We start from the raw sequence: 26,316 nt of genomic DNA, 5'->3' as shown, positions 1-26,316 counted from the left end.
AGCAGTGAAACATTTGCTCAGTGGTCTGTCAAATTATGTTGATAGCTTCCCACTTTAATCCCTAACCCCAAATTGTGATTTAAAACTTCACTAATCCCCTAGTCTCTACCCTCTTTCTAAATATATTCCATGCTCCTCTGCCACAAAATTATAGGAATATATTTCTCATTCAAAAGAAATGGTACAACTTTGTGCTGTCCTCAACAGCTTCGGCCTTTTTTTTTTTTTTTTTACAGATGTATTAGATGCCAAGATAAGTGTCTCTACTACTCAACTGTTGCTGCCCTTGGAAACAGTCAGCAAAATCCTCATCAGCCCCAACTTTGTAAGATGCAAATTCTATCTTCGCATTCTCTCCCAACATACACCAGCAGAAATACAACCTGAACAAGAATCTTGAGGCTTGTGATCAATGATGGACAGAAACAACTACACACCCAGAGAAGGAACACTGGGAATTGAATGTAAACTGTTAGCACTACTGTCTATCTACCCAGGTTACTTATACCTTCGGAATCTAATACTTAATGTGCAACAAGAAAATTGGATTTACACACATATATTGTATTTAGGTTATACTGTAACACATGTAAAATGTATGAGATTGCCCATCATCTAGGGGAGGGAGTAGATGGGGGGAGGGGAAAATCTGGAAAAATGAATACAAGGGATGTTATAAAAAATTACTCATGCATATGTACTGTCAAAAATGTATAATTATAAAATTAATTTAAAAAAAAAGAATCTTGAGGTTTGATATGCTCACCAGTTCTCATTGTTAATGTGATCCCCAAAACCTGGTGTGTCAATCACAGTCAACTTCATCCGGACACCCTTTTCCTCGATTTCTGCAAAAGGAAGAAAATAGTATCTTGGAGTCTGGGAAAAAGATCAAAAGGGAGACAGGGTAGTTTTCCTTCTAGAAAGGGAGAAACTTCCCATTTGGAAGTTGTGACTTTCTGTTGTCAGACAAAAAAGTAGAAAGGTGAAGGATGACAGAAGCTTCAGTAAGTACTAAAACCTCAGTCCTGAGAAGAAAACATCTAAGACAATCCCACCTTCCTCTTCCTGAATAGAAATAATGATTTTATTCATCAGCATGAAAAATTTTTTACCCCAAATTATTTTAACAAAGCACTGATGTCAGAGGGAGTGGGGTATAAGTAAGAATTGTTTCATGATTTTTAGTGAAATTTTTCCTTTGCCTATAAAGAGCAAGACTAAACAAGGGGTTTTAAAAAATCCTAAAGGGAGCCACTGAAGTCTACAGGTCCCATTCTTAGTTATAAAATTGAGAGTTTCTGTTTCATTCAAAGAGCTCCTCTTCTAACATCTAACTTTCCTCTGGGATGGAATGGTAGTTTGTCTGACTTATGAAAGTTCCATATCCCTATGATAACAAGAAGGACAGCTGCATCTCTGTGGGTAATGATCCCTGAGAAAACTGAATGAATGATATCCCATTTAAGTCCCTGTTTTCACCTGTTTCCCCAGCAAGAACACAGCTTAAGGTCTCACCATGAGTGATGGATTTGATCTCAATAGTTTTGGGAATCCGTTCCTCTGAAACTGGTTGGACTGATTTCCGACTGACTTTGGATTTGAACAGAGTGTTGATTAATGTGGATTTCCCTAAGCCACTCTGACCTGAAAAGAAAAAAAGGCAAGCTGAGTTAGTCAGGATACTATGTTGAGTTATATTTCATTGGAGTCCATAAACTTGACATTCTGGTATTTCTACTTGGAAGATAGCACTCATTCCTTTATGACTTCAAGATTTTTCCATATTTGGCCCAACCTGACCTGTTTTTATACCCTGAAGCCCATCATTTTTTCTTAAGTAACTTCAGTCATCTATAGGCTCATGTTTTATGCCAAATTATCACACAAGGAAATTATCACCAATTTATATTAATTACCCACACATATGAAGACCACCTAAAAATTCCCAATGGAATGGTAAAGAGACCAGCCTGCTGCAATGGAGAGAATGATCAATTTGAAGTCATAAGACCTGGCTTTAAATACCAATTCTGATAAACACTGCTTATGTGACTTTGGGCAAGTTATTTCACATATCTGAGACTCAGCTTCCTCATTGGTAAAAATGAGAGGCCTTGATCTACAAGGTCTTCTATTTCTAAATCCTGCTGGGTTTAATTCAGAGAAAAACTCTCTAAGCATTGTCATTTCCCACATGTACAAAAACGTTTGTAGCAGCCCTTTTTGTGGTGGCAAGGATCTAGAAATTGAATGTATGTCCATTAGTCGGGAAATGGCTGAATAAGTTATGGTATATGAATGTAATTGAATATTGTTGTTCTATAAGAAATGATGAGCAGGCTGACTTCAGAAAATCCTGAAAGGATTTACACGAACTAAAGTTCACTGAAGTGAGCAGAACCAAGAGAATATTGTACACGGTAACAAGAAGATTATGTAATGCTCAACTGTGACAAACTTGGCTCTTTTCAATAATGAAGTGATTCAAGGCAATTTCAACAGACTTCGGCTGAAAAGTGCCATCCAAATCCAGAGAAAGAACTATGAAGACTGAATATAGCTCAAAACATAATATTTTTTTTTCACCTTTACAGTTTGCTTTTTTTCCTTTGTGTTTTTTTCCCCTTCTGATCTGATTTTTCTTGTGCAGTATAAAGAATATAGAAACACGTTTTGAAGAATTGCACAAATTTAACCTATATAAGATTGCTTGCTATCTTGGGGGATAGATGAGAGAAGGGAGAATAATTTGGAACACAAGGTTTTGCAAAGGTAAATGTTGAAAACTATCTTTGTATGTATTTCAAAAATTAAAATACTAAAATATACACATATACATTATATATATATATGTACATATATATATATATGTATGTATGAAAAGAAATCATCTCTTTGTAAAACAAAAAAACACCTTTGTGGCAAGATATATATATGGGTTATTGTTGATGTTCAGTCATTTTCAGTCATGTCTGACTGATCCCAGTTGGAGTTTTCTTGGCAGACAATGAAGTCATTTACTGTTTTCTTCTCCAGCTCATTTAACAGATGAGGAAACTGAGGGAAACAGGGTCAAATGACTTTGCCAGGGTTACACAGTTAATAAGAGTTTGAATTCAGATTTAAACTTAGGAAGATGAGTCTTCCAGGTTCCACTGCCATTTAGTTGCCTCCCAAAACATAATGGTAGCAAGACTGAAAAGAGCCAACTACGTAAACTAAAAAGTGGGATGAATTAAAGAAACAGAGGAAGCAACACAGCTCTACATCAGACTAGGTGGTTTTTGGAACTTGGAAACAGAGGCCTGGTAGAGTTTCTCCCCCCATAAGACTCCAGCCAACTTCTAGCTGATTTCCCATCCCTCAAATCAGTCAAAAGCCCATCCAAACAATCCTCAACAATTTCTGACCTCCTCGGTTAATCAGAAGGTTGGGGGTAATCCCAGCTCAGGATTGTTTGTATACTTAGTATAAACAGCCTGCAGCTGAAGGACAAGATTGGAATTGGTTGTAGAGGTGAAAAAAAACCCCAACAACACAACACCCAGAGCTGAAATTTGAACTGGGATCATTTGAAAGGTCTGAAGCATAAGAAAGACTGTTTGCAGAAGTCCCTCAGGGCTCTGGGCAATGCTATCACTGGCCTGTTGCCCACATCCTCAAGCTAGATACGGAAACTGGCCAGGCAGATGAGATCCAGTTGTTGCTTGTTTGCTAGTGACCACCCTAGCAGTTCCTAGCATGAATCCCTTTGCTTAGTATCCAAAGGTCTTCCTAGCTCCACTTGCATCCTTCAATTTCCTTCCTCCATCACAATTTCTGAGAGTTACGGAATAGTTCTTCTATCTCAAGCAAATACCAAGGAATAAAGGCAGGTTCACTCCACTTCTCTCCTTCCTCTGCAAGTAAGAAGCCACCAGTCACATTGCTGGCATCTTTAGAATTTATGACCATTAATAGTGTTTAGGAATGGGTGAGTATATCTACTCTTCCTCAGATACTGGCTTTAATTCTGTCCTTGTCCACTTTCTTCCAACTCATTCCCTTTCTACACAGGTAATTTCTATTATTTATATTTCCTATCCTTAATGCCTTATTCAAACTCACAAGATTCCTCACTGAAAGATGGATCATGTCAAATATCACCCATAGATGCAGTTTCCTTATTTTATTCCATTGATATTTCTTGGGGGAGGGAGAGGAGAAAGGACCCTGACTTTAGGATTGAGAATAACGATCATCAGCAGTGTTACTATTGGGCTTACATCCCAAAGAGATCTTAAAGAAGGGAAAGGGACCTGTATGTGCAAGAATGTTTGTGGCAGCCCTCTTTGTAGTGGCCAGAAACTGGAAACTGAGTTGGAGAATGGCTGAATAAATTGTGGTATATGAATATTATGGAATATTATTGTTCTGTAAGAAATGACCAACAGGATGATTTCAGAAAGGCCTGGAGAGACTTGCATGAACTGATGCTGAGTGAAATAAGCAGAACTAGGAGATCATTATACACTTCAACAATACTATATGATGATCAATTCTGATGGACGAGGCCCTCTTCAACAATGAGATGAACCAAATCAGTTCCAATAGAGCAGTAATGAACTGAACCAGATACACCCAACAAAAGAACTCTGGGAGATCACTATGAACCACTACATAGAATTCCCAATCCCTCTATTTTTGTCCACCTGTTCACAGGCTAATTGTACACTATTTCAAAGTCCAATTCTTTTTGTACAGCAAAATAACTGTTTGGACATGTATAGATATATTGTATTTAATTTATACTTTAATATATTTAACATGTATTGGTCAACTTGCCATCTGAAGGAAGGGGTGGGGGAAAGGAGGAAAAGTTGGAACAAAAGGTTTTGCAATTGTGAATGCTGAAAAATTACCTATGCATATATCTTGTAAATAAAAAGCTATAATAAAAACTAAATAAAGAGAGAATAAGGATCAGACACTTAGCAGAGAATACTAGGCCAAGTCCTAAATGTCTTGCTTTAAATTTGAGTTAAAGAGTGAGTTAAATGATGATGATGGAAGCCAAAATCGGACTCAAAGCAAAAAATGCAATAAGTATCTCTAAAAGGGTCACATGTGTATTTTTTTCTTTAGTATATAAGAAATGTTCAGTGCACAGAAAGAAAAAAAATTATAATCTCCACATTGAAGGGTTTCAGAGTTTAGCTAGACCAATATATACCCAAAACCAAACACTTCAGTAAAACATGTAAAAGGAGTCACGTCAGCAAATAATAAATTGCCAACAAATAAAGCAAATAGTTTGCCAAAAAAAAAAAAAAAAGTCACTTAAACACTGAAAAGGGTCATAAACGGTATCCCTTCCTCTTCACCAGATCATTTCCATTTTCAGCTAAACTGAATCCTGACCTTTATTATTTTTTTTTTAGTGACCACCTCCTTCCACTAGCCACAGTATTTCCTGTAAGCTCTCTTGGGCCTTGGGGCCCCAGGAAGGGTCTAAATGTAACTTCTTAGACAGACTCACTGCAAAGCAAAGCTGCTTCAGGTTACTGAGAACTATTAAGCCCACAACTGGGTGTGTACATAGAGTTTGGGTTGGGGGTGGAGAATATCAAAGAAGGCCAGTTTAAAATCCCAACACTAGATTTCTAATTCTCTTTTGAATTGTTAGGAAAAAGTGTATAGGACAGATATAATAACCTCAACTTCCTCCATTCTTTCCCTCTTTCTGTAGAGACAAGTTTCCATTTACCCAGGTATACAACCCTGAAGTCATCATTGACTTTATTCTTACTTCCCCTTCCCTTCCTTTCCCCCTTTTCCCTCTTCCCCTCCAGTCTCTAAAAGCCACTATCCTAGTTTGGTCCCCCTTATTTCTTGCTTGTGGAACCTCAGCCTCAGTTTCTTTATCTTCAAAATGGGTATGAAATCTTTATCACTTACCTCCCAGGGTTTTTATGAATATCAAATGAGACAATATATGTAAAGTGCCTTGCACACCTTAAAACACTATATACATGTCAATTACTATTGTCTTCATTAGAATCACATTTCATCCTTACACATTATGATGAAGATTTGGGAGAAGCCCTCCAAGGACAAGTTGCTATCCTGTTATCTTACACTTAGTATTCTGCTATTTAGTATTATAATAGATTATTAAAATGATTGTCCCTGAAATGAGTGTTGGAATATCAGCTCATTTTCTCTGGAAGCATCTTTCCTTCCATTCTCTGGAAATGTCCTTGGGATAACCTAAGTAGCAGATAGGACAAGAGGGATGACATATACCTCATCCTCTCCCACAAAATTTTAATTTTTTCTGATGTGCCTCCAAATTTTGAAAGCTTTCCATTTAATGTAATTAGAGAGTATGAACAGTGAGTAGGACAAATTCAATTTAAAAACTGTGTTCTTAAGTTCTTATGGATCCATGCTGTGTCTGAGCAGTTGTAGGCAACAGTTCTGTCTGTAATAATGCTCTGGTTTCAATACAATGTGTTTATTGAATTCGAAAATACACTTGGGGTTTATATTTGGAATATAATGGCTCTCATGTTTTTGCAATTCAGTTTGGATAGAAATAATTCAGAGGCAAGTCACTGTCCTAAGGACTATTACACAAAGTGGGTCAAATAATTTTTTAAACTCTAGATAAAGTATTAGGATATAAGCTCATCATCTATCTCACTGAAAGCATTACTCATACACTTAGGTGTTCAGAACAGCACTGATGACAAGAAACTTAGGTGGCATTAAATCTGGAGTTGAGAAGATCTGAGTTTAAATCCAGACTTAGGCAAGAGTTTCCCCAGGAAAGTCATTTAATCTCTGTTTACCAACTACAAAATGGGGATAATAATAGCACCTATCTCTCAAATGAGGTAATGTTTTTATACCATTTAGCACTATGCTGGGCACATAGTAGACATTATACAAATGCTAACTATTATTGCAATAATGATAATACATATCTTATTCTGTCCTTACAAGATTTTGGTTTCTTCTGTTAACTCTCTATTTTGAAAGCTTTTTCTGTGACATTTTTCATATAGTGACACTTATTAAGAACTTAGTCAAATTTTTATAGATTACTGTTATGTAAAGGATAACAGTTCTGTGTAGGATAAGGGTTTATTTCCAATTGAGTTTTCAAGTATTTTTCAGGTATTTTTTGGTACAGGGATTTGTCTATGAAAGATACCAAGCTTTTGATGTAAAATTCCAGGCACCAGGTGATACCTTGCTATTTACTTGGTCTCTCTAAATTTTTCCAGTCTGCACTGATGTGTTCCAGTTTCTTTTGTCTCCTTGAATTAATTTATATTGATTTGCTGGCAGTGGCATGACCTGAATTGACACCAAAAACCCTACTGGTTTCCACAAACAAACTCCACAGAGCAGAGGCATTTGTTAGATGCTTCTTTCCTAACATTTTGCTTTCTAAATTCAAGGATTTCATCCATGTAGGACCTTTTGATTCCACTCTTGGATTTTAGTTGCTTTTAAGGCTCCAGTCAGATGTAAACCACTTTTGATTACATTAGGTGATGTATATATGTTATCAGTCTTTTCTACTGCTCAATGAAGTGATATATACTTGTTCCAAAAAAGTATTTCTGTGGGTTTTCGACTTGTTTATTATGTGACTTAAGAATTTTCATCAACCCCCTTCCTCCTTTTTTTGGTATAAAACCCCTAATGCTCTAACTGCCTTAGAGTATGGGTCCTGTATTTTGTTGTTATTTTGCAATTTTTTTGTTAATATATATCTCAAAACTGTTATGGTACATTTTACATTTTCTGAAATATGAATTGTTTTACATAGGTGTTAATTGCTTCAAATGTACTTTGATTTTAGAATTCCAATTAGTCTCTTAACAGCCATAGGCTTCCTTTGATATCTTTATGTTTAACGTATTTATTTTATGTTTAATTTATATTTAGTGTAATATCTAGATAAGATCAAGGTATATTTATAGATCAACTTCATCCACTGGTTCAATGAGACTTTTGGATTCAAGTTCAAAGCCTTCAATTTCTGTCTTTCCTTTGGTGTGTTAAGAATTTTACACTTATTAAATTCAAAAAAAATATTTTTATATCAATGGAGAAAGATTCCATGAGAAAAAGGTAGAATGAGTTTTTCAGTAGAATCATATAGTCAATCATCCAATAAGCAATTATTAAGCACTACTATGTGTAGTACACTGGATGCCATCCATATACAGCAACTGGTTAATAAGAGGTTTTATTTTGACTCCTTTAATTTGTAAGCCACTATTAGTTCTATTTAGGAGAGATGACTTATAATGAACTTAAGACTAAACAAAGCCATGATGGACTGTCTCCCTGTCTCTCTGGAAAATTGCCATGTTTTAACATTACTGCATTGATGACACATTTCAAAGAGAATAGATCTCTGTGGGTATCAAATACACTAACATTATTACCAAACATGGTAATAACACAATATTTTATACATTGTTAGTATTAGTGTTATTATGTGTTATTATTTTTGTTATCATTAATATTATTATATTCTTAGCAAGTATCTCAAATAAAATTCAGTCTGGAAGAGAAAGAGAGGAAAAGAAAAAAAGGTAAGAGTAAGGGGAAGACAAGACGCACCAACCACCATGATGTTGAATTCAAAGCCCTGCTTCATGGCTTTCCGCCTCATCTGCTCAAGGATGGCATCAATTCCCACATAGCCAAAGTCAAGAGTGGCCTTCTCATTCCTCTGGGGGATGGCTTGCTTTAGCCCAGCATCTCTGGAGTTGTCTGCCATAATGCTGGTATGGCTAGGAATTGCCTCCGAGGCTGTGGAGAGAAAAAAGAGAGACATTAGAAATGAAACTCAGATGCTCATTCATTAGGAAATGGACAAATTATAGTATATGGATTTAATTAAAACACTATATGAAATGATGAATAATAATCCAGAGAGTTTAATTAAATATTCAAAATGAATGCAGTAATATAAATGGGAAAAAAGCAAAGGAATTAATCATTGTATAATTATAATCACCAAGTGTGACTTCAAATAAAAGATCAGAAAGTTTACATCATTCTCTTTGCAGAAGTGGGAGACTATGGGTGTGTGAAACACTGCATATACTGTCAGACTCATTTGATGTGCTAGTTAGTTTTGCTTTTTTTCTTCCATGCTTCTTTTTATTCTTTGTTACAAAAGACTGTCTTGGGGGGGGGAGAAGAGAAGGAGGCGAGAGAGAAAGAGAAAGAGAAAGAGAAAGAGAAAGAGAAAGAGAGAGAGAAAGAGAAAGAGAAAGAGAGAGAGAGAGAGAAAGAGAAAGAGAGAGAGAGAAAAAGAGAAAGAGAGAGAGGGGGGGGAGAGGGACAGGGACATGGAGTGGAGAGATTTATTCTAAAATTAAGTCATTATATCCATTTGGAGCTTACTATGGTAAAAGGTTTACAATTTGGTCTAAAAGTAAATCCTGTTCAACTTTTCAATGTTCCAAGTTTTCCATAGTCTTTATCTAAGAAAGAATACTTAGTCGCAATAATGCATGCTCTTGGTTTAACAGAACACATTATTTTGGGGTTTGTCTTGCCTAGTCTGTTCCACCAATCAACTTATCCATTTTTTTAAAAAAAGCCTCAAATAGTTTTGATAATTACTGCTTTATAGTTTGATTTGATATCTGGTCATCCTAGGCTCCATTCCTACAAATTCCTACAAATTTCTATTATTTCCCTTGAGACATTTAATCTTTTCTTTCTCTAGTTGAATTTTGCTATTATTTGATCTAGTTCTACAAAATATAATACTTAGCATGGCATAGTGGATAAAAACCTGGTCTCAAATCTAAGATAATATTGGTTCAAATTGTCTCTAATACATTTGCTAACTCTAGAAAGTCACTGAACATCTCAATAGACAAGGCAACTCTTTAGGACTAAGTAGCAAAATAAAAGAGAAAAAAATATATGTATGTGTATGTGCATGCAAATTTATACATATTAATAATTAAGGCTTTCCCTCATTCCTCACCCTTTTTAGGTGTTGACTTGTACTGGTAGAAGTAATTTCCTTATAAGAAAATACACATGAAATAATAGGTCCCCTTTAAAGAGATACTTTGGTAGTTTGACTCATACTACTTACCGTTTTTCATATTGAGCAACACACTAAAAACCAACAGCTCTTCTTGCTGTTTTCTGTCACTAATAGTTATAATTCTTAACTTGTTTTGTTGTTACATGTTCTAGAAGATATATTTGTCCTACTTATATTCTAGTAGCAAAACATAAAAGGAAGAATAGGGACTATCAAATAAAGAAATTACACAGTCAGTAGTATCATTCTAGTTTTATAAAGGCCAGAGAAACAGAGTTGGTTGTGTTAGGAAAAACTTGTTAACAGTAACTAGCAATTCAGGTTCGAAGGACAAGCAGCACAAAAAGCAGCTTTAAATTCATAATATGAAAATAATTGAAGAAATAATTAAAATAAACTTAGTTAAGCAGGATAAGGAAGTGGTGACTAGTAATTAACAAATTAACACCTACAATGCTGAGATCTGGCAGTTTCATATTTTAATAATTATTCTTTGTTAAGCTTAGATGTTAAGGTAATTTATTTCATTGTCTGGTTTATGATTTTTATGATCTTTCTCATGATACCTATAAGGATATGTTTACTTCTTAGAATTTAACTGAAAATTCCATAATTTCTGTGGAAAACATAAATAAATCAATACTACTTGCTACAGGACATATGTTCATATATAAATTATACACTTGCCTTAATAATTAAAGCCTCCCTCCATCTTTGTTAAGATCTTAGGTTATGTTAGAAGTATAGTCCTTCACTCCTATGGAATCTAAGTTAGCATTTTCATGTAGAAATACTGAGTGGAAAAGGCACATTCCCTTTCATAAGACATCTGGATCCTTAATCTGAGAAGACAACCCAAAATCATCCTCCCAGCATACCCTTTGGAATTTATTTCCTGGTAAGATTCATTACTATATCAATTGGCTAGTATCTTGCTTTTTGTTAACTTTTGTTTTCAACCTTCAAAATGTTAGAATAAATCTCCCATTTTTCATAGATATGTCTTCTCTGGGCTTAAAAGATCTTATATCATAAAAAAAGACCCTTCACACATTATCCTCATTAGTTAATTTTGAAGGAAAAAAAAACAGATCAATCTCATTCTTTCATTTCCCCCAAGTACCTACTTTCTCAAAGAAAAAAGAAAAAACAACACCTGATTGTTCAATTACCATCCCAGAACACAAGAAAAGGAGGTAATATCTCTAATATATCAGACATTGAACTTTTTCTGCACAAAAAAAAAAAAAAAAAAAAAAGCTGGGAAACCATCCTATGGGCAACCACTCCTCTTTCTACCATCTATTTCCCCTTTCCCATCCATATAACTCCCACATACAGAATGATGATTTAGAGGACGACAATGTCTCAATTCCTATTTCTAGGCTCCCCCAAAGTTTTATGGCTCTAAAGAATATCCTTTAATAACTCCTCTTTTTTGTTTGTTTGTTTGTATACGGAAATCTTTTCCTTTTCTTCTCTATAGAGTAGAATGGGTTACCACATAATTACTCATTTGCTAGCAAATAAAGAAATTAAAATAAGTAAGAGAAATGGATTAAGCTGCCTCATTTTTAAACTCTTTATTCCAGTTGCTGTAGTGAATGGCAGTCACTTCTTGGCATGTTATTAGGAACTATTCGCCCTTCCCAAGCTTGAAGAATAGTACTATCTCTGGACATCACTATGTTTACAAGAGAAGTGAAAACAACATATATGAGATTTAAAACCTAATTATATGGCACAATTCTTACCTCACTCCATCTCGTGAGACTCCATGAACACTCAAAAAATCAGTCCATGGAGGGGAAAAGTCTGCCTGTGTATCTTCATTCTATAGAAAAATCCTAATGTCCACTAATTTGAGGAAAGGTAATGAGAGTCTCTATCTGCTAGATCTAGTTACAAAGTTCCTACACAAACAAGAAAGTCAATAGCCAACAGAAATAATCAGAGTAAAGAATGATTCATTAGAAAATAAAGACACTCAGGAAGCCACAAGATCCAGAACTGGCCAGAGAATCTGGTTCTCTCAAGTTTAAGGATAGGTTGAAACAGTCCTTGCTAACATTAGGACTTACCAAAGCAAATAGAAAAAGGAAGATAGAAAGATAAATGGATAAACAGACAGCCATTTATTATTACATACCAAGCATTGCACTAAGCACTGGGGATACAAATACAAACATGATAACCCCTAACCTCAAGAGAGCTTGCATTCTAATGCAACAAGCTAGAGTGGAGGAAGCAGGGGAAAAGGCTAGAAGTTAAGAGAGTCAAATTAGGAATGAAATGAAATAAAGCATGGTTCCAATTGAAAGAATAACTCAGGAAGGCAATCGCCCATCAGGAGAACAGTACTTCAGGGCAACATATTCTTTAAGATAGGCAGCTGGCAGAGAAGAGAAGTTCAAAGACTCAACTTAGGGAGATGAATTAGTGGGGCAAATTCCCCACTAATGAGGAAAAAATACAAAGTAAGACATAAAATCTAGACACTGGATTAGAAAAAACTAGCTGTGATACAGCTACAAATATAAATGCATGGTTTCAGTCTCAGATTAACTGCCTAATAGACATTTAGAATTTGATACTTCAAACTTCATATATATAAAACAGAACTCTCTCTCTTTCCTCCAAAGAACACTCATGTTTCCAACTTCACCATGATCCTTCCATTCACTCTGGCTTGAAAAACTCCTCATTTACACACATGCATATTCAATTTTTTGTCAAATCTTATGGCTTTTACACCTATATCTTCCCCATATCATCACTTTCACCCTACTCTTATTCCCTCATTAAGTACCATTGATAAATGTACCAAAGAATCATAAAGTAATAGCAACAAAAAAACTGGAATTAGTTTTCATTATTTCAAATTAGTGTGCATCTAATCCAACCCATGCCCAGAAGAAATCTTCACTATTAACTTTAAGTGGCTGTCTAACTTCTTTTAAAGATCTTCAAGAAGAGGGAATATCTTGAGGCAATCCATTTCATTTTTGGACAGCTTTTTAAGGAAGTTTTATATGATATCTAGATTGAATTTCCTTCTTTCTAAGCTTTAACCACTACTCTTTCCTCTAAAGCCAAAAAGAATAAGTCTAATTCGCCCCATCTACACTATGTGGTTACTATTTTTCCTCTTCATCTTCTCTTTCCAGGCTAAACATACTAGATTTTTTCCAATGATCCTCAAATGACATAATCTCAAAGCCCATCTATTTGCTTTCCTTTAGATGCTTTCTAGTTTATCAATAACTTTCTTAAACTGTGGTACCTAGAACTTGACAATTCTATAAATGTCAAGATAGGTGTTTCAATGCAACTGAAGATTAAATCATATTTATTTTTTTGGTCCATCATATAAAATGCACACAGGCTAATAAAATCCCCATTTCTTTTTTTGGACAAACTCGTAATTGCAAAGGTGTTTTTTGTACCCAAGACCTAATATTTTAGCCCTACTGAATTTCATTTATTTGACTCAGGCTTTTGTTCAAACTTGTCATGATCCCTGAAGGAAGAATGAATAAAAACAATCTCTTTTTTCCTTATTATTCAATACTATTACTGTAATTAAGAATTCTTAACCCTGATTGCCTCAGTTTCCTCATCTTTAAAAGGAGTTAGAGACAAGGAAATGGCAAACCACTCCAGCATTTTATGGTCACAAAGAGTCAGACATTACTTAAATAACTAAACAATAACAACAAAAGAATCCTGGCATTTATCAAATGATCCATTTGGGGGTAGGTGGATGTTTTTCCCATCCTTCTAACTTCTTATCCCTCCAAAACTACCTCGTATTTACTTTGTATTCTTTTCAGATTTTTTAAAATATATATTTATATGTGTGCTTGTTGTCTTCCTGATTAGACATAAACTCCATTTAAGAAGGTGCATTCAAGCTGTTCCTTTCACAGGGAATAGATAATTCTGCTTCTCAGATCATAAAACCATGAGTAGTGGGGGCCCCAGTGATTTTCCTTATATACCTTTTCTTCATGTATTATGAGAAAGTGAAGAGTTATTTACAAGAATGTTATAAGACTAGTAAGCTTATGATATTTGATTTAATTTAACAAACAGTAAATCTTACTCTGTAAAAGACCTTATTCTAGCTTCTGGTAATACAAAGATAAAAACCAAAAACAACTATATAGTACCACCTTCAAGGAGGTCTTGATTTAATTGAAGGGTATGAGGATGTGATAGAAGTAAATCTGCTTTATGTAGTCTGGACTGGTTTCTATTTAAAATTGTCCTAAGGAACCATACTCTGATGAGGTGATTCACAGGAAGGTTAGCCCAAGTCTCATGTCCTGATTGGCATCTTCTTGACTTCATGTTGTTTAGACAAATATAGATGTGCAGGGCAAGGAGCATCCATTTGATTTGGTAATTGTACGGTTTGGGGCCCCTCATTATAGGAAAACCTACTTTTACAGCATTTTCCAGACTATGAAAATTTCTTTGATTCTAATATTAAACATTAATCTCTGGACCAGCCTTAGCTAAACCTCACCCAGAACAGAAGGGAACAAAACACATACAAATAGTTTGATAATATGATGAAGGGCAGAATATGATAAATATAAAAGAAAAAGTCCAAAGTTCCACTTTCTGCAAAACAAAAAAGATGTGGGAGTAAGCAGAAAGATGACAATATCAGGTCTCAGTAAGTCAGGTGTGACTATCCAGAGATTTATTTACCAACTTCATCAAGGATGCAGCAAAATCACAAAACCTGGGTAATAAACTCTGTCATCACCTTAGATTTATTTCTGTACACAACATAAAGAAACTTGAATCTGTGTGGAGAATTCAAAAACATGTGTTGACCCTATGCTTTGCTGTTCAGACTTCAGTCCTGCTTAAATGTTAGCCCCCTCCAAACTCATCTAGATTTCAAGGTATAGAGTTTTCTATGTGACCCTACTTTTACTCCACAAGCTCTCTCCACACCTGGATCATATTCCTTTCCCCTCTGCATCTCCTCTCTCAGAATCATTGCCCACTGTTTTGGAGGAGTCTGAAGGGATCTCAGAGGACAGCTATTTCAACTCCTTCACTTTACTTCAAGGCTTAGTGAGGAGTTACTTCCTCTTTAAACATTTCCATGAATTAGGAAGATTCAAAGCTGGTGCTCTCTTCTTCTAATTACTCTATTGAATCACTGCTTACAGATTGTAAACTATCCTAGTACAATGTAAACTCTTTTAGATTTTGTACCATCAGAACTTAGCATAGTATTTTGCACAATTTTTTAAAGTGTAGGCTTGTGATGCCATTTTAAAAATTCTCAGTGTGCAAACTCCCTCCACCAATGCATATTGACAACTCCTCTGTAATTTACAATCCAAAATGTAGTTATTGCCTTACTCATGGTCACACAGATAGCTTGTATAAGAGGCAGAGATAGTCTATCCGTGAGATCATGCTGCCATGTACATGGTAGCACTTAAACATGTGCTGTACTGAATTTTATACATCTTCTTTTTCCTTTCCCACCTATACCCATATTCTAATTCCTTGTACAGTTTTCCTGGCTGATGAGCTTTCTTTGCTCTACCCCTACTGTTGATTCAGGGCCTCACTGTTCCCTTTAGAAAAGTTTAAAGAGAAGAGACCACACAGGATGTTCTGTCACTTTCTTTTCCTGTCTGTTCCCCAACAACCCTGCTTCTCCTCGGTGTGCACCCCAGCACGTTGGGATATTGCTTGGAAAGTACAAGAGGGTGGGTGTTTTGAGAGGGCGAGATATGAGTTCCACAGGCCCAGTGACCTTTTCCTTTTCCCAGCTTTCTGTTCTCTGCACAATATAGATCACACATGCTTCATTCTAGGGATGAGCTGTATGCTTGTCTACCACCTGGGCTTCAGGCTGTTCCGGATGTGGTGGGCTGTTTATCATCACTTAATCAGTTCTCTGGTATGAAAAACAGCTTCCTCAAGAAACTTTGGCACTCCCTGGTATTAACCATTAAGTGGTCCTCAGAAAGAGCTCAGGGATTAAGATATTTTCTCAACCAGACCGCCATTTTAGAAGTTTTAAAATAAAATGTGTGTGTATGTGTGGAGGGGGGATGATTTTGGTTTTTTGCTTTCCAAAGTAACTAGAAAGACTGAGATCTTGGAACACCCAGTCCTAAAGCCAGGCTTTAGGGTCTTACTTGAATTATTCTGCTCCCACCTCCCCCACCCCATTAACTCCCACCCCTCCACCCAGACTTGTCTAATACAAGGCTGGCAAGGATAAGGGATAGAGACTGGACCAATGATTTCACTGGGAAACTCTAACCTGAGGAAATTTCTCTGCCAATGCAGATCAGCATTTTCTCTTTAATGTATAGCATTAAAGAGATGCCTAAAGAATGAGAGTTTAAGGGATTTGACCCAAGCAGATATACATATCATATGCATATATAATATGTACATATACATATATATGATACACATATGATATTATATATGATATACATAGCTGGTACGTATTACCTTTCTGGATTTTAAACCAGTTTTTCTCCACATTGCCAAGGCTGTCTTGTTGGCAGAAGTGAGGGATCAGGTTGAGAATACAAGTGAAGGAAGGTGATGAACCAATTATGTCACTTATATCTCAAGACATCAATATGGTTATGTGCAGACACAAATTTATCTGCATAGGGAGGATATCCCTTTTTCATCCTCCAGACTAGCAGCAAGGTTCAAAAGATGATAAATTCATTGGGAGCAGACATAGTTTCATCTTTATTTTTATATCCCCAGTGCTTACTAAGTGAACTTAATAGGTGCTTAATAAACTAATCCCACTTTAGACATTTACTAGCTTTGTGACCACAGGCAAAACACTTTCTTCCTAAACCACAAGATGGGGGAAATGGTGCCTACTCTTATAGGGCTATTACAATGACCAAAAAAAATGATGCATGTAGAGAATTATGTAAATTTTTAAAGCACTTATTACTCATTCAGCCCACCACCCATCCTTTGAAAAAGGAAACAGAAGGGCACTAAGGCATGCTTCCCAGCCTAAAGAAACCACAAAATGTGTTGGAAGAGGGGAGACTACAAGTTCATTTTGAATTTTCTGACCTGGCTCTGGAAGACTTCAGGGATTATCCTTTTGCTCTATTCCCCTTTCTTCACATCCCCTATCCCCTGCTCCCTACTTCCCACCTATCCACCCCCCCCCCACCCAAATATTATTCCTTGAATTTATAGCATCCTTAAATAAACAAAGAAATAAAATCACATCTGGCTTAAGACCATGTGGCTTTTGGGGGGGTGGGGGTGGCTTCCCGAGTCTTTTTCTAGGGATAGTGGTTCAGACCTGACCCACGTGACTGAAAATTGTTTCCATCTGTCAGCTGGGTCTGAGAGAGATTTTCTTCAGGATCTGGACTTGGCCTCTTAGCTCAAGGCTTCATATTTCTCCTTAAATCTCCCTTGATTATGCAATCCCAGCACCTTTATCAATGGAAAGCCTCAAATCTCTGAAATTTCCCTCACCTTTTTTAAGAAAGGTTTAAGCCTTTCTTACTGTGAGGATCCTTTGGGGAGTGAAGTTGAGGATTGGAAGAATAAAGACCCATGGTCCAAATCTGGCTGATCCTTTTGATAACTACAACTAGCCACTTCAGAAACTCAAATCAAACCAAATATCCTGCTGAGAATAGTTTTTGCTTTGGAATAATTATTTTAAAATACACATAAGAAACCTCATTCCTTCCACATTCATTTTGGAAGTTTTAATTCTACAAATGAAAACTGATTCTTATGAAACATCTGACTTATTTAAATTGTTTATCCTCCCCAATATGTATCTCCTACAGGCCAGTAGCAAAAAGGGAATAAATTAAGAAACCTCAACTACTAAACAAAACAGATTCCCATCTCTGCCTATTAGACCAGGTTCTGGATGAAAGTTGAATTTTGTATTCTACTCTTAGGACCCACAACCAGACATGGAATGGAAGGAAGAAGCTCTACTCAATCAATCCTTAGAGAGGCACTATCTGTGGTTTGACTATTTGTCTTTCAGCATCCAAACAGACACAGAGGGACAGTAAGAATTATCTCCTAGAACATGGGAGTCTCCAAGTCCAAATCCCTTTATGTGATGGGATGAAAATGAGGGCAGAGAAGGGGGATGAGTATGGGAATGGAATCCAGGTCTCCTAACTACTACCTTCCTATTTTTATCTGGTCTAACTTTTGTTATTTCCTTCGAGTCTGAAACTAGGTGGTGCAGTAGATAGAGTGCTAGGCCTAAAATTCAATCTTCCTAAATTTAAATCCTTTGTCACTTACTATTTGTGTGACACTAGACAAGTCACTTAACCCTATTTACCTCAGTTTCCTCATCTATAAAAATGAGCTGGAGAAAAACACAGAAAGCTACTCTAATATCTCCCTTAAGAAAACCCTAAATAGGATCATGAAGAATTGGATATAACTGAAAAATGACTGAACAACAAGTCTGAAGATAAAATTGCAAGAATAATATTTCTACCAATACCATGGATTTTTATCTTTTCAAAAAGAAGTTTTGCAGCACTGGAATTGGAGCTCCAGTCCCTCTTAACAAAAAAAAAAACAAAAACAAAAAAAGGTACTTGAACTCTTGGGCTTCAGTTTCCTCATTTCTGAAATGAGTGGATTAGATTAGATTCTTTTAGGTCCTTTCTAGCTTTAACTCTAAAATTAATAAACTAATAGTAGAGATTTCTGCCTTCTTTGCAGAGGTGTAGACTTGATTGATGCTGGGTTTTTTTTTTCCCTGAACTGTTTTTCTTAGTCCTTCTTTCTTTTTACAAAGAAATGGGGAGGAGATGTATATACTAAGAAATAAAGGTGTTTTAAAAAGAAAAGACAGTTTGTTTTTTTTTAATTCATGTCTGGGGATGGCTAGGTGGTGCTCAGGAGATAGAGCACCAGTCCTGAAGTCAGGAGGATCTGAGTTCAAATGTAAAACACTTCATAGCTGTGTAACCCTGGGCAAGTCACTTAACCCCAATTGCCTCAGGAAAAAAAATTATGTCAGGGAACAGTTTATTAGAACAGTAGTTCTAATAAAATCTATTTGGCTATTCTCAGTTGATGATTCACAATATTCTCTGAGGTCAAAAGAGTCCTCCCTCTGGCTTTCCGCATCCCATAAAATTCAGCCTGAATTTTTATGGCCAGAAAAGTGATCCACTAATAAAGGTGTCTCACTTTGAAAATTCTGGGTTTCTAAGTGGCACAATGGATTGAATAGTGGACCTAGAGTCAGGAAAACCTGGATTCAAATCCAGCTTCAGATATTTATTAGCTGTGTGAGCCTGGACAAGTCATCTGTGTACCTCAGATTCTTCAGTCGTAAAGTGGAAATAACATAACATAAAATAATATAATAGCCCCTACCTCCTAGGATTGTTGTGAGGATGAAATTAGATATTTACAAAGCATACCTAACACAAAATAAGCACTTACATTCCTCTTTTACACTTAGACTGAACAATTAGCAATTTCATATTTACACAATTTGCTAAAAGCTCTGCACACAATTCCAAATAATTGAGGATACCACAGTTGAGGGAGCCATTTTATTTCTCTAGATCTTAATTTCCTTATCTATAAAAATGAGAATGGATGATTAATAAGCTTCCATCTGGTTGTAAATTCCATGCATGAAATGAATAAGCATTGGTCTGAATAGGGTCTTGTGATTCTTTCTTTAACAATGATGTTGCTATTAACACCATTTGTACCCCATTCCTCCATCCCCAATATGGGGACACTGGGATATAGCTATTTAATTAAGCATCTCATATTAACTCACAAACACCTACCCCCACACACACAAATATGCAAGTGTTTGGGATTAAAAAAAAAAGAACATTTCAATCCAACCCTCAGGAAACCTCCAGCTTAGTGAAAGAAAAATGAGGAAATAGGAAACACTTATGAACATTTATAAATTCTAAGCTGCAGCAAAGGAAAGTAAAGGTATCTTCTGATGCTTTCCTTGAGCTCTCATAAAACTTCAAGTCAGAGAAGACTTAACTGCCCCTCAGTCCTAATATATAGACACACAGAGACACAGACATACACAAATGCATATAAACCTATGCACATACACATACAGATAAACACACATGTAAATGGAGACACAGAAACAGATACACAGATATATACACACAGAGAGACACAGCTACACAAAGATATATATACACACAAATATACAAAGGCATAGATACACAGATACACAAATAGATAAAGTTACACAGACATATATTTGTGATGTTACTGCTCACAAATTGTTGTCTTTTGCAGGATTGGGAAAAATTCAGTCAACAAAGTTAATTTTTTCCCTCAAAGATGTGGATCATACTTCTCCTTGCTTCGAGGCTAAGTACATACATAACTTCCACTTGTGCATTCTGTGCTATAGTCAAATTGGACTCCTCCCTGCACTCTGTGTGTGATGTTCCATCTCCTGCCTCCATGGCCTTTGAACAGGCTTATTTTTTTCCCTAGATTTCCCTGGATTAATCTTGATTTTCCCTGTCATTTCTTATTTTAGGAATCACTAGTCCCCTTCAAGACTCAGCTCACATGCCATATTTCCTATCAGATCTTTTCTTATTCTCTCAGTTTGCTACTGGTTTCCCAAAATCATTTGAAAATACTTTGTATTTTGTATACTCTGTATATATGTAGTATTTCCCAATAGGATGTAAATTCCTTGAGAGCAAAATCTATTTTACTTTTGTCTCTCTTTTCTAGTAAGCAATATTCTCAACAGACCTCTATGGGGCCCAAGGATATTTGGGGACTTTAGCACAAAGTGACAAATTCTTTTCTCCACCCCAGGCCTGACTGTACAATTCTTTCCAAACGTGATTAAATTAGAACATATTATACTGCTCGTGGGGTAACAGCCTCATGGGAAACAAAATGTACATCTGGCTCTATGACATCTCAAGAAGGGGACCAGCTGTTGGACGAGCTGACTTGGCAGACTTTGAGGGGAGCAAGCTCACACTTAGCCACAATTCCTGCCATCAAGAGAAAGATTTTTTTAGACAAAGATTTCTGAGTTTTGCCTTTGAGATCAAACATAAGGGATTATTGTCCAGCCTCCCACTAATCATAAACTTCAAATGTGAAGTTACTTTACAAATCACTTAGTTCAATTGGCTCCTTTTATATAAGACGATACAGGCTCTAAAAGGGGAAGAAACTTGAAATCAAACACACTGCAAGTAGTAGAGCCAAAACTTGAACCCAGGGCCACAAAATCCAAGGTTCTTTTTCCCATACTCCTTTCTTTTTAAATCTTTTTTTGATGTCCTGAACTTTAAAAAAATACATAAGATCTTATCTCCTCACTGCTCTTTATTCATTTGGCAACTATGGAAAGCTGTCCTATAGAGAAGGAGACTAAACCACAAATTTTTCATACTAATCCCTCCCTCAAGTGAGGGAGTACAACAATTGAGGAACTGGCAGCAGTGGTAAAATTCAGAGGATTCTGATAGTTCTTAGAGTCCTTCAGCCACAGAGAAATAGCTAAGGTTACCACCCAGCAGACAATAATAACTCAATCTAAAATGGGAACATATTAGATCACCATCTTTCTCTAGTTGGTGGCTACCTCTCAAGTATCTGCTCCATCCAGCCTTGCCACATCCCTCTTTCACAACTAAATTGAGGGTCTGTTTGTGCACATCTCTTGTTTGAGTACACAAATTATTCATCACAGCTCTCAAATCTGGCTCATGTATGGACATTAGCCTTGTCTTCCAGTTCGTCCCCAGGGCCAACTCCAATTGTCTTGATCTACATCTTGCCACCAGAACTGGAAGGGAAAGTGAAGCAGGTGACTTTGTACAGGTGTCCCTCATGTACATCTAATTCACTTTCATGTTATGGCATCACCTCCCTGATGTCATAGTCCTCTTCAAGAATGAATGATAAACCACCACCACCTTTAGTAATGTCAAAACAGCAGTCATATTCTTAGTACCTTTAGTTGCTGTCTTTATTACTTCACCCCCACCGAATTACTTTTAGTAACCCTGAGAACTAGAAATGTCACAGAAAAACTATTGTGAAGAGAATTCAAATATACTACATAAACCATCTGCACATACAAAGCACACCCTTTCTGTCTTCTGGTAATTTGTAATTGAAGAGAGAATGCAAGTGGGGTTGAGTGTGTACTGACAATGCTTAATATGAATTCAAGTTTTGAAGCATTGATTTTGACATTATCTGGGGGACCTTGAAAAAGTGACGAATATTCTCCTGAACTTTGTATATAAAATGGAAATAAGAAGATTTGATGTGTCTTATTTCATAGAATGTCATAGGATTATCAAATAAGACAACATGAAAGTACTCTACAAATTAAAAAGGACCAATACAAATTTAAAGCATCACTCTCATTAAGGTAGGAGCAGCTAAATGGTACAGTGGACAGAGCATAAGTAGAATCAGAAAGATCTGAGTTCAAATATGGTCAAATATGATCTGAGTTCAAATGAGGTCAAATAAAAACACTGGAAATAAGGGAAAAGGGCCAGGTTGTTAAAAGTTTTTACTATATATCTGAGGGATGTATCCCTATATAGAAAGCCTCAAGTGAAGAATATCAGATGCTAGTCCGGTGATTTATAAGTATTCTAAAAAAGAAAGGACGCCTGAATAAGTAGTATTGGGAAATGATCTTTTCCAATTTCAGTTGGCATTTCCATTTGTATCCCTTCACTCACTGGTCATGGTAGAGGAATTAGAATATTCCTTTCAATAACCTCTCCATGGAAGCTTACTTTTGAATTTATTGCTCAATCAAGATTCTGGTACCTATCATCTATGGATTCCCCTAAGACATTCTCTCTTCCTTAAATAATACAATGTCTTGCTCACATAAAATCTTTCTACCCCAACTTCTGCCCTAAATCCAGAGGACTTTAGCATAAATATTACTAATTCTTTAAGTACTCCCACTTGCTAGTTACTTAATCTACCCAATTCCCCAAACTTCTTCCACTCCACCTTAGATACACAGAGATGGTCATAGCCTTAATCTTGCTTCACTCCCAACCCCAAAAAAGTATTCCATCCATTTGTTCTTCTGCCTTAGGACCCTAAATCTTTTCTTTTATCTCCTTTTGCTCGTCTCTGTACATCTAATCTCTTTAACTCTTAGGTCTTCTCCAGGTCATTATTCTTGACGTTGGCTACCTTCTCCCTTCTCTATTTCTGGCGAGTCGATCCAAATCTCTACTGTTCTCTACACTCTTGTCCTTTTTTTTTGTTTTTCTGAACATGCCTTGTCAAATCCTTGGATTACTTCCACTGCAGTTTTCTTTCTTCAAGAAACACAAAAGCAAGTTGACTTTTTTTACAAATTTATTCCACATATTCTCAAGTGATCTTTAGTACTGCATCAGGGAATTCACTGATTAATTCACCATCTTTTTTCCAAATTTATTCCAAATCTTTTCAACCCATCTCAAACCTCCCATGGTACCCCTAACCCCACTATCAACAGAGGATTAAATCAAACTTTTCTGAAAAAACTGAAGCTATTCAAAGAGCATTCCTCATTCCTGCTCACATCACATCATTCTGATGTCTTCCCCTCTATCTTTTCCTTCATAACTGGGTCTCACGCAAAGAGGCATCCCTTCTCCCTGCCAAGGAAAACCTCGATACAAACAGCTTTGAACCCATTCCAACAGATTGTCTTGTGTATCATCCCCACTTTTTCACTAATCTTCATAACCTCTCAAGTTATTGGCTGCTTCCTTGGTGGTGCCTACAAATATATCTGTGTTGCCACCACACACCACCAACCACATCCTTAAAAATCGCTCATTTTATCTGACCTAGAAGCTAGTATCTATTCTATATTCTCTTCCTCTTCCTGGCTACTATGGTGCTTCCACTTCCTCTCCTCTCATGCTCTTTTCAAATGCTCTGCAGTACGGTTTCTGATTTGATCATTCAATTGAAACTCTTCCCTCCAAAATTACTAATATCTTTATTGTCAATCCCCTTTCCTTGCTATTTCTTAATCCTAATCCATCATATCTTTCCAGCTCCTCCTTAAAGGCTTCTAGTGAGGGAAGACTTTTAGATGGTTTTAAACTGAAGTTTTTCCTTATATCAAACCTAAATTTTCCTATAAGTGACTGATACCAAATATTTCCTACATTTAAGAAGCTTCTGGTCCCACTGAGTACATTTGATAACGATCCTATAAAATCTCAAATCATAAAATGTCATAGCTGGAGGGGGCTTCAAAGTAAATCTTTAAGGTAAACTTTAAAGCAAAGGACTATCTATTGATTGTGTGTGTGTATTTAGTGCTTTGTACATAATAGGTATTTAGCATTTGTTGAATAAAACCTAGTTCAGCCTGTACCTGAACATAAATCACTATTGGTGCTAAGTGATTATTCATTCTTTACTTGAAGGCCACCACTGACTGGAAACCTACCTCATGTGACAAGTCATTCTACTTATAGATAGCTTTAATTGTTAGAAAAATTTCCCAAATACATTTAGGCATGGATCCCTTCCTCCTCTTTTGTCTGATGACAAGAGAAGACAGGCTACATCCCAAAACTAATCTCCTTCTCTTACCCTTCCACCTTAATAGTCAGGCTGACTCCTCAGCTTCCCCTCCAGCAAAAAAAAAAAAAAAAAAAAAAAAAAAGGTATATCAGATGAAGGGCCTAAAGCCAACAATCTGAGTTGTTGTACAGCTCTGGGACCACCAGGAAGACAGTACTTTGGGCCAAGTGGAACCCTGGGTGGACATTAAACTCTGGAGCAATAATAAAGCTGTTTGTCAAGTCAGACCAAATGGTCTCCAAGGCCACCTCTGGGAAATTCAAATCCCATAAACTTCTGATCCTAATATCCAAATGGTTACTATATATGAAATAATTTGAGAAGAAGGGAAGCAGGGAAAATGAGGGCAGGTTCCTAAGATTCCAATCCCTTTGACATAGTGTCCCTCCAAATCAAATTATGCTGATTCCTCCCTATTGAAAGCTGCATAGAAGCATCAAAGTCCTCAGCAATAACAAGTCTACTGTTATTTTTAAAACAACTTATGATTTATAGATCCCTTTCTCATTTTTAGAATGAGAAAAATGAATATCAGAAATGTAAACACAGCCAGTTGAATTAGAGACCCAAAACTAGCTAGTTTTAAGCCATGAATTATAGAATTTTAAGTCTAGAATTGAAAGAAGATCCAGAGACCATCTAGTAAAATAGTATTTTGAGAAAACTGAGGCCCAGAAAGGTTGAAGCTTGTTCAAAATCACATAAGCAGAATAAGAAATTGAAGCCAGGTCCTTTGACTAGAGTCAGTTTTCTTTCCATTGCATTTTGAAAACACATTAATAATACATCTAAATGGAAGAGTATGATAGGGAGTTTGTTCATATCCAGTATATGGAATTCAGTGATTAAGGCTAGAAACACATGAAGCTCAAGATTTGGAGTGAAAAGACCCGAATTAGATGAGGCAGAAGCAGCATGAAATGATGGATAGAGTCAGGAAGACCTAGGTATAAACTGCCTTAGATACTTCAACAACAATAAATATCAAGAGACTGATATATTAGAAGACTAATACATATTTATTAAGTGCTTACTATGTGGCAGACATTGTGTCTAGCAATACAAAAAGAGACAAAAAGTAGTCCCTCTCTTTAAAGAAAAGGACAATCTAATGGGGGAGAAAAATGTTGATTGATTGGAAAGGTTAACTGTGATAATCACAATCCCACCATATAATCAGAATATACTAGCTGTGTAACTCTGAACAAGTCACCTAATCTTTCTCTACCATATCTCCTCGAGTATACAATAAGGGAATTAGATTGGGTAGCCTCTAATGTCTGTCCCAGTTCCAAATTTGTTTCAATGTGAATATTTTGGGGGTGAAGAGTGGTATAGAAGGTGAAAAGAGCAAAGAGTGGCATGGGAGGAGTTAAGTTGAATCATTAAGTAAACCAAGTCCAGTTTCTGGCTCCAGCCACCAGCCATGGAATTTGGAGGACTCCCATTCTCTCAATCACAACCCACTGATAACAATAAAAAGCTTTCCAGCCAGCACTGCTCTGAACCCAAAGAGTAAATCCAGCCTTAGCTTGTTTATTCTACAGTTATGCAGGATTTCTGACAGATTATACCATATTTCATAACTTAATATT

The 26,316-nt window shown here is 36.3% G+C and overlaps 1 protein-coding gene across 7 annotated transcripts in view; it reads right to left on the bottom strand.

Annotated features, from left to right (window-relative positions):
- SEPTIN9 (septin 9) overlaps positions 1-26,316 on the bottom strand; it is a 341,706-nt gene that overhangs the window by 16,393 nt on the left and 298,997 nt on the right. For 6 of the 7 annotated variants that reach the window (XM_074260228.1, XM_074260231.1, XM_074260230.1 and 3 more), the window contains 3 exons: positions 8,629-8,820; positions 1,519-1,647; positions 767-848 (listed from right to left, as the gene is read on the bottom strand). In XM_074260228.1, coding sequence (XP_074116329.1) covers positions 767-848; positions 1,519-1,647; positions 8,629-8,820 — 403 coding nt within the window. Of the gene's footprint in view, positions 1-766; positions 849-1,518; positions 1,648-8,628; positions 8,821-11,835; positions 11,855-26,316 lie in introns of those variants that run through there. The other variant, XM_074260234.1, reaches the window with a different exon arrangement.

Source organism: Sminthopsis crassicaudata, chromosome 4, assembly GCF_048593235.1.
Source record: "Sminthopsis crassicaudata isolate SCR6 chromosome 4, ASM4859323v1, whole genome shotgun sequence".
Taxonomy (NCBI): Eukaryota; Metazoa; Chordata; class Mammalia; order Dasyuromorphia; family Dasyuridae; genus Sminthopsis; species Sminthopsis crassicaudata.
Note: the sequence above shows the minus strand (reverse complement) of the source record. Positions and strands in the feature narration are given on the sequence as shown.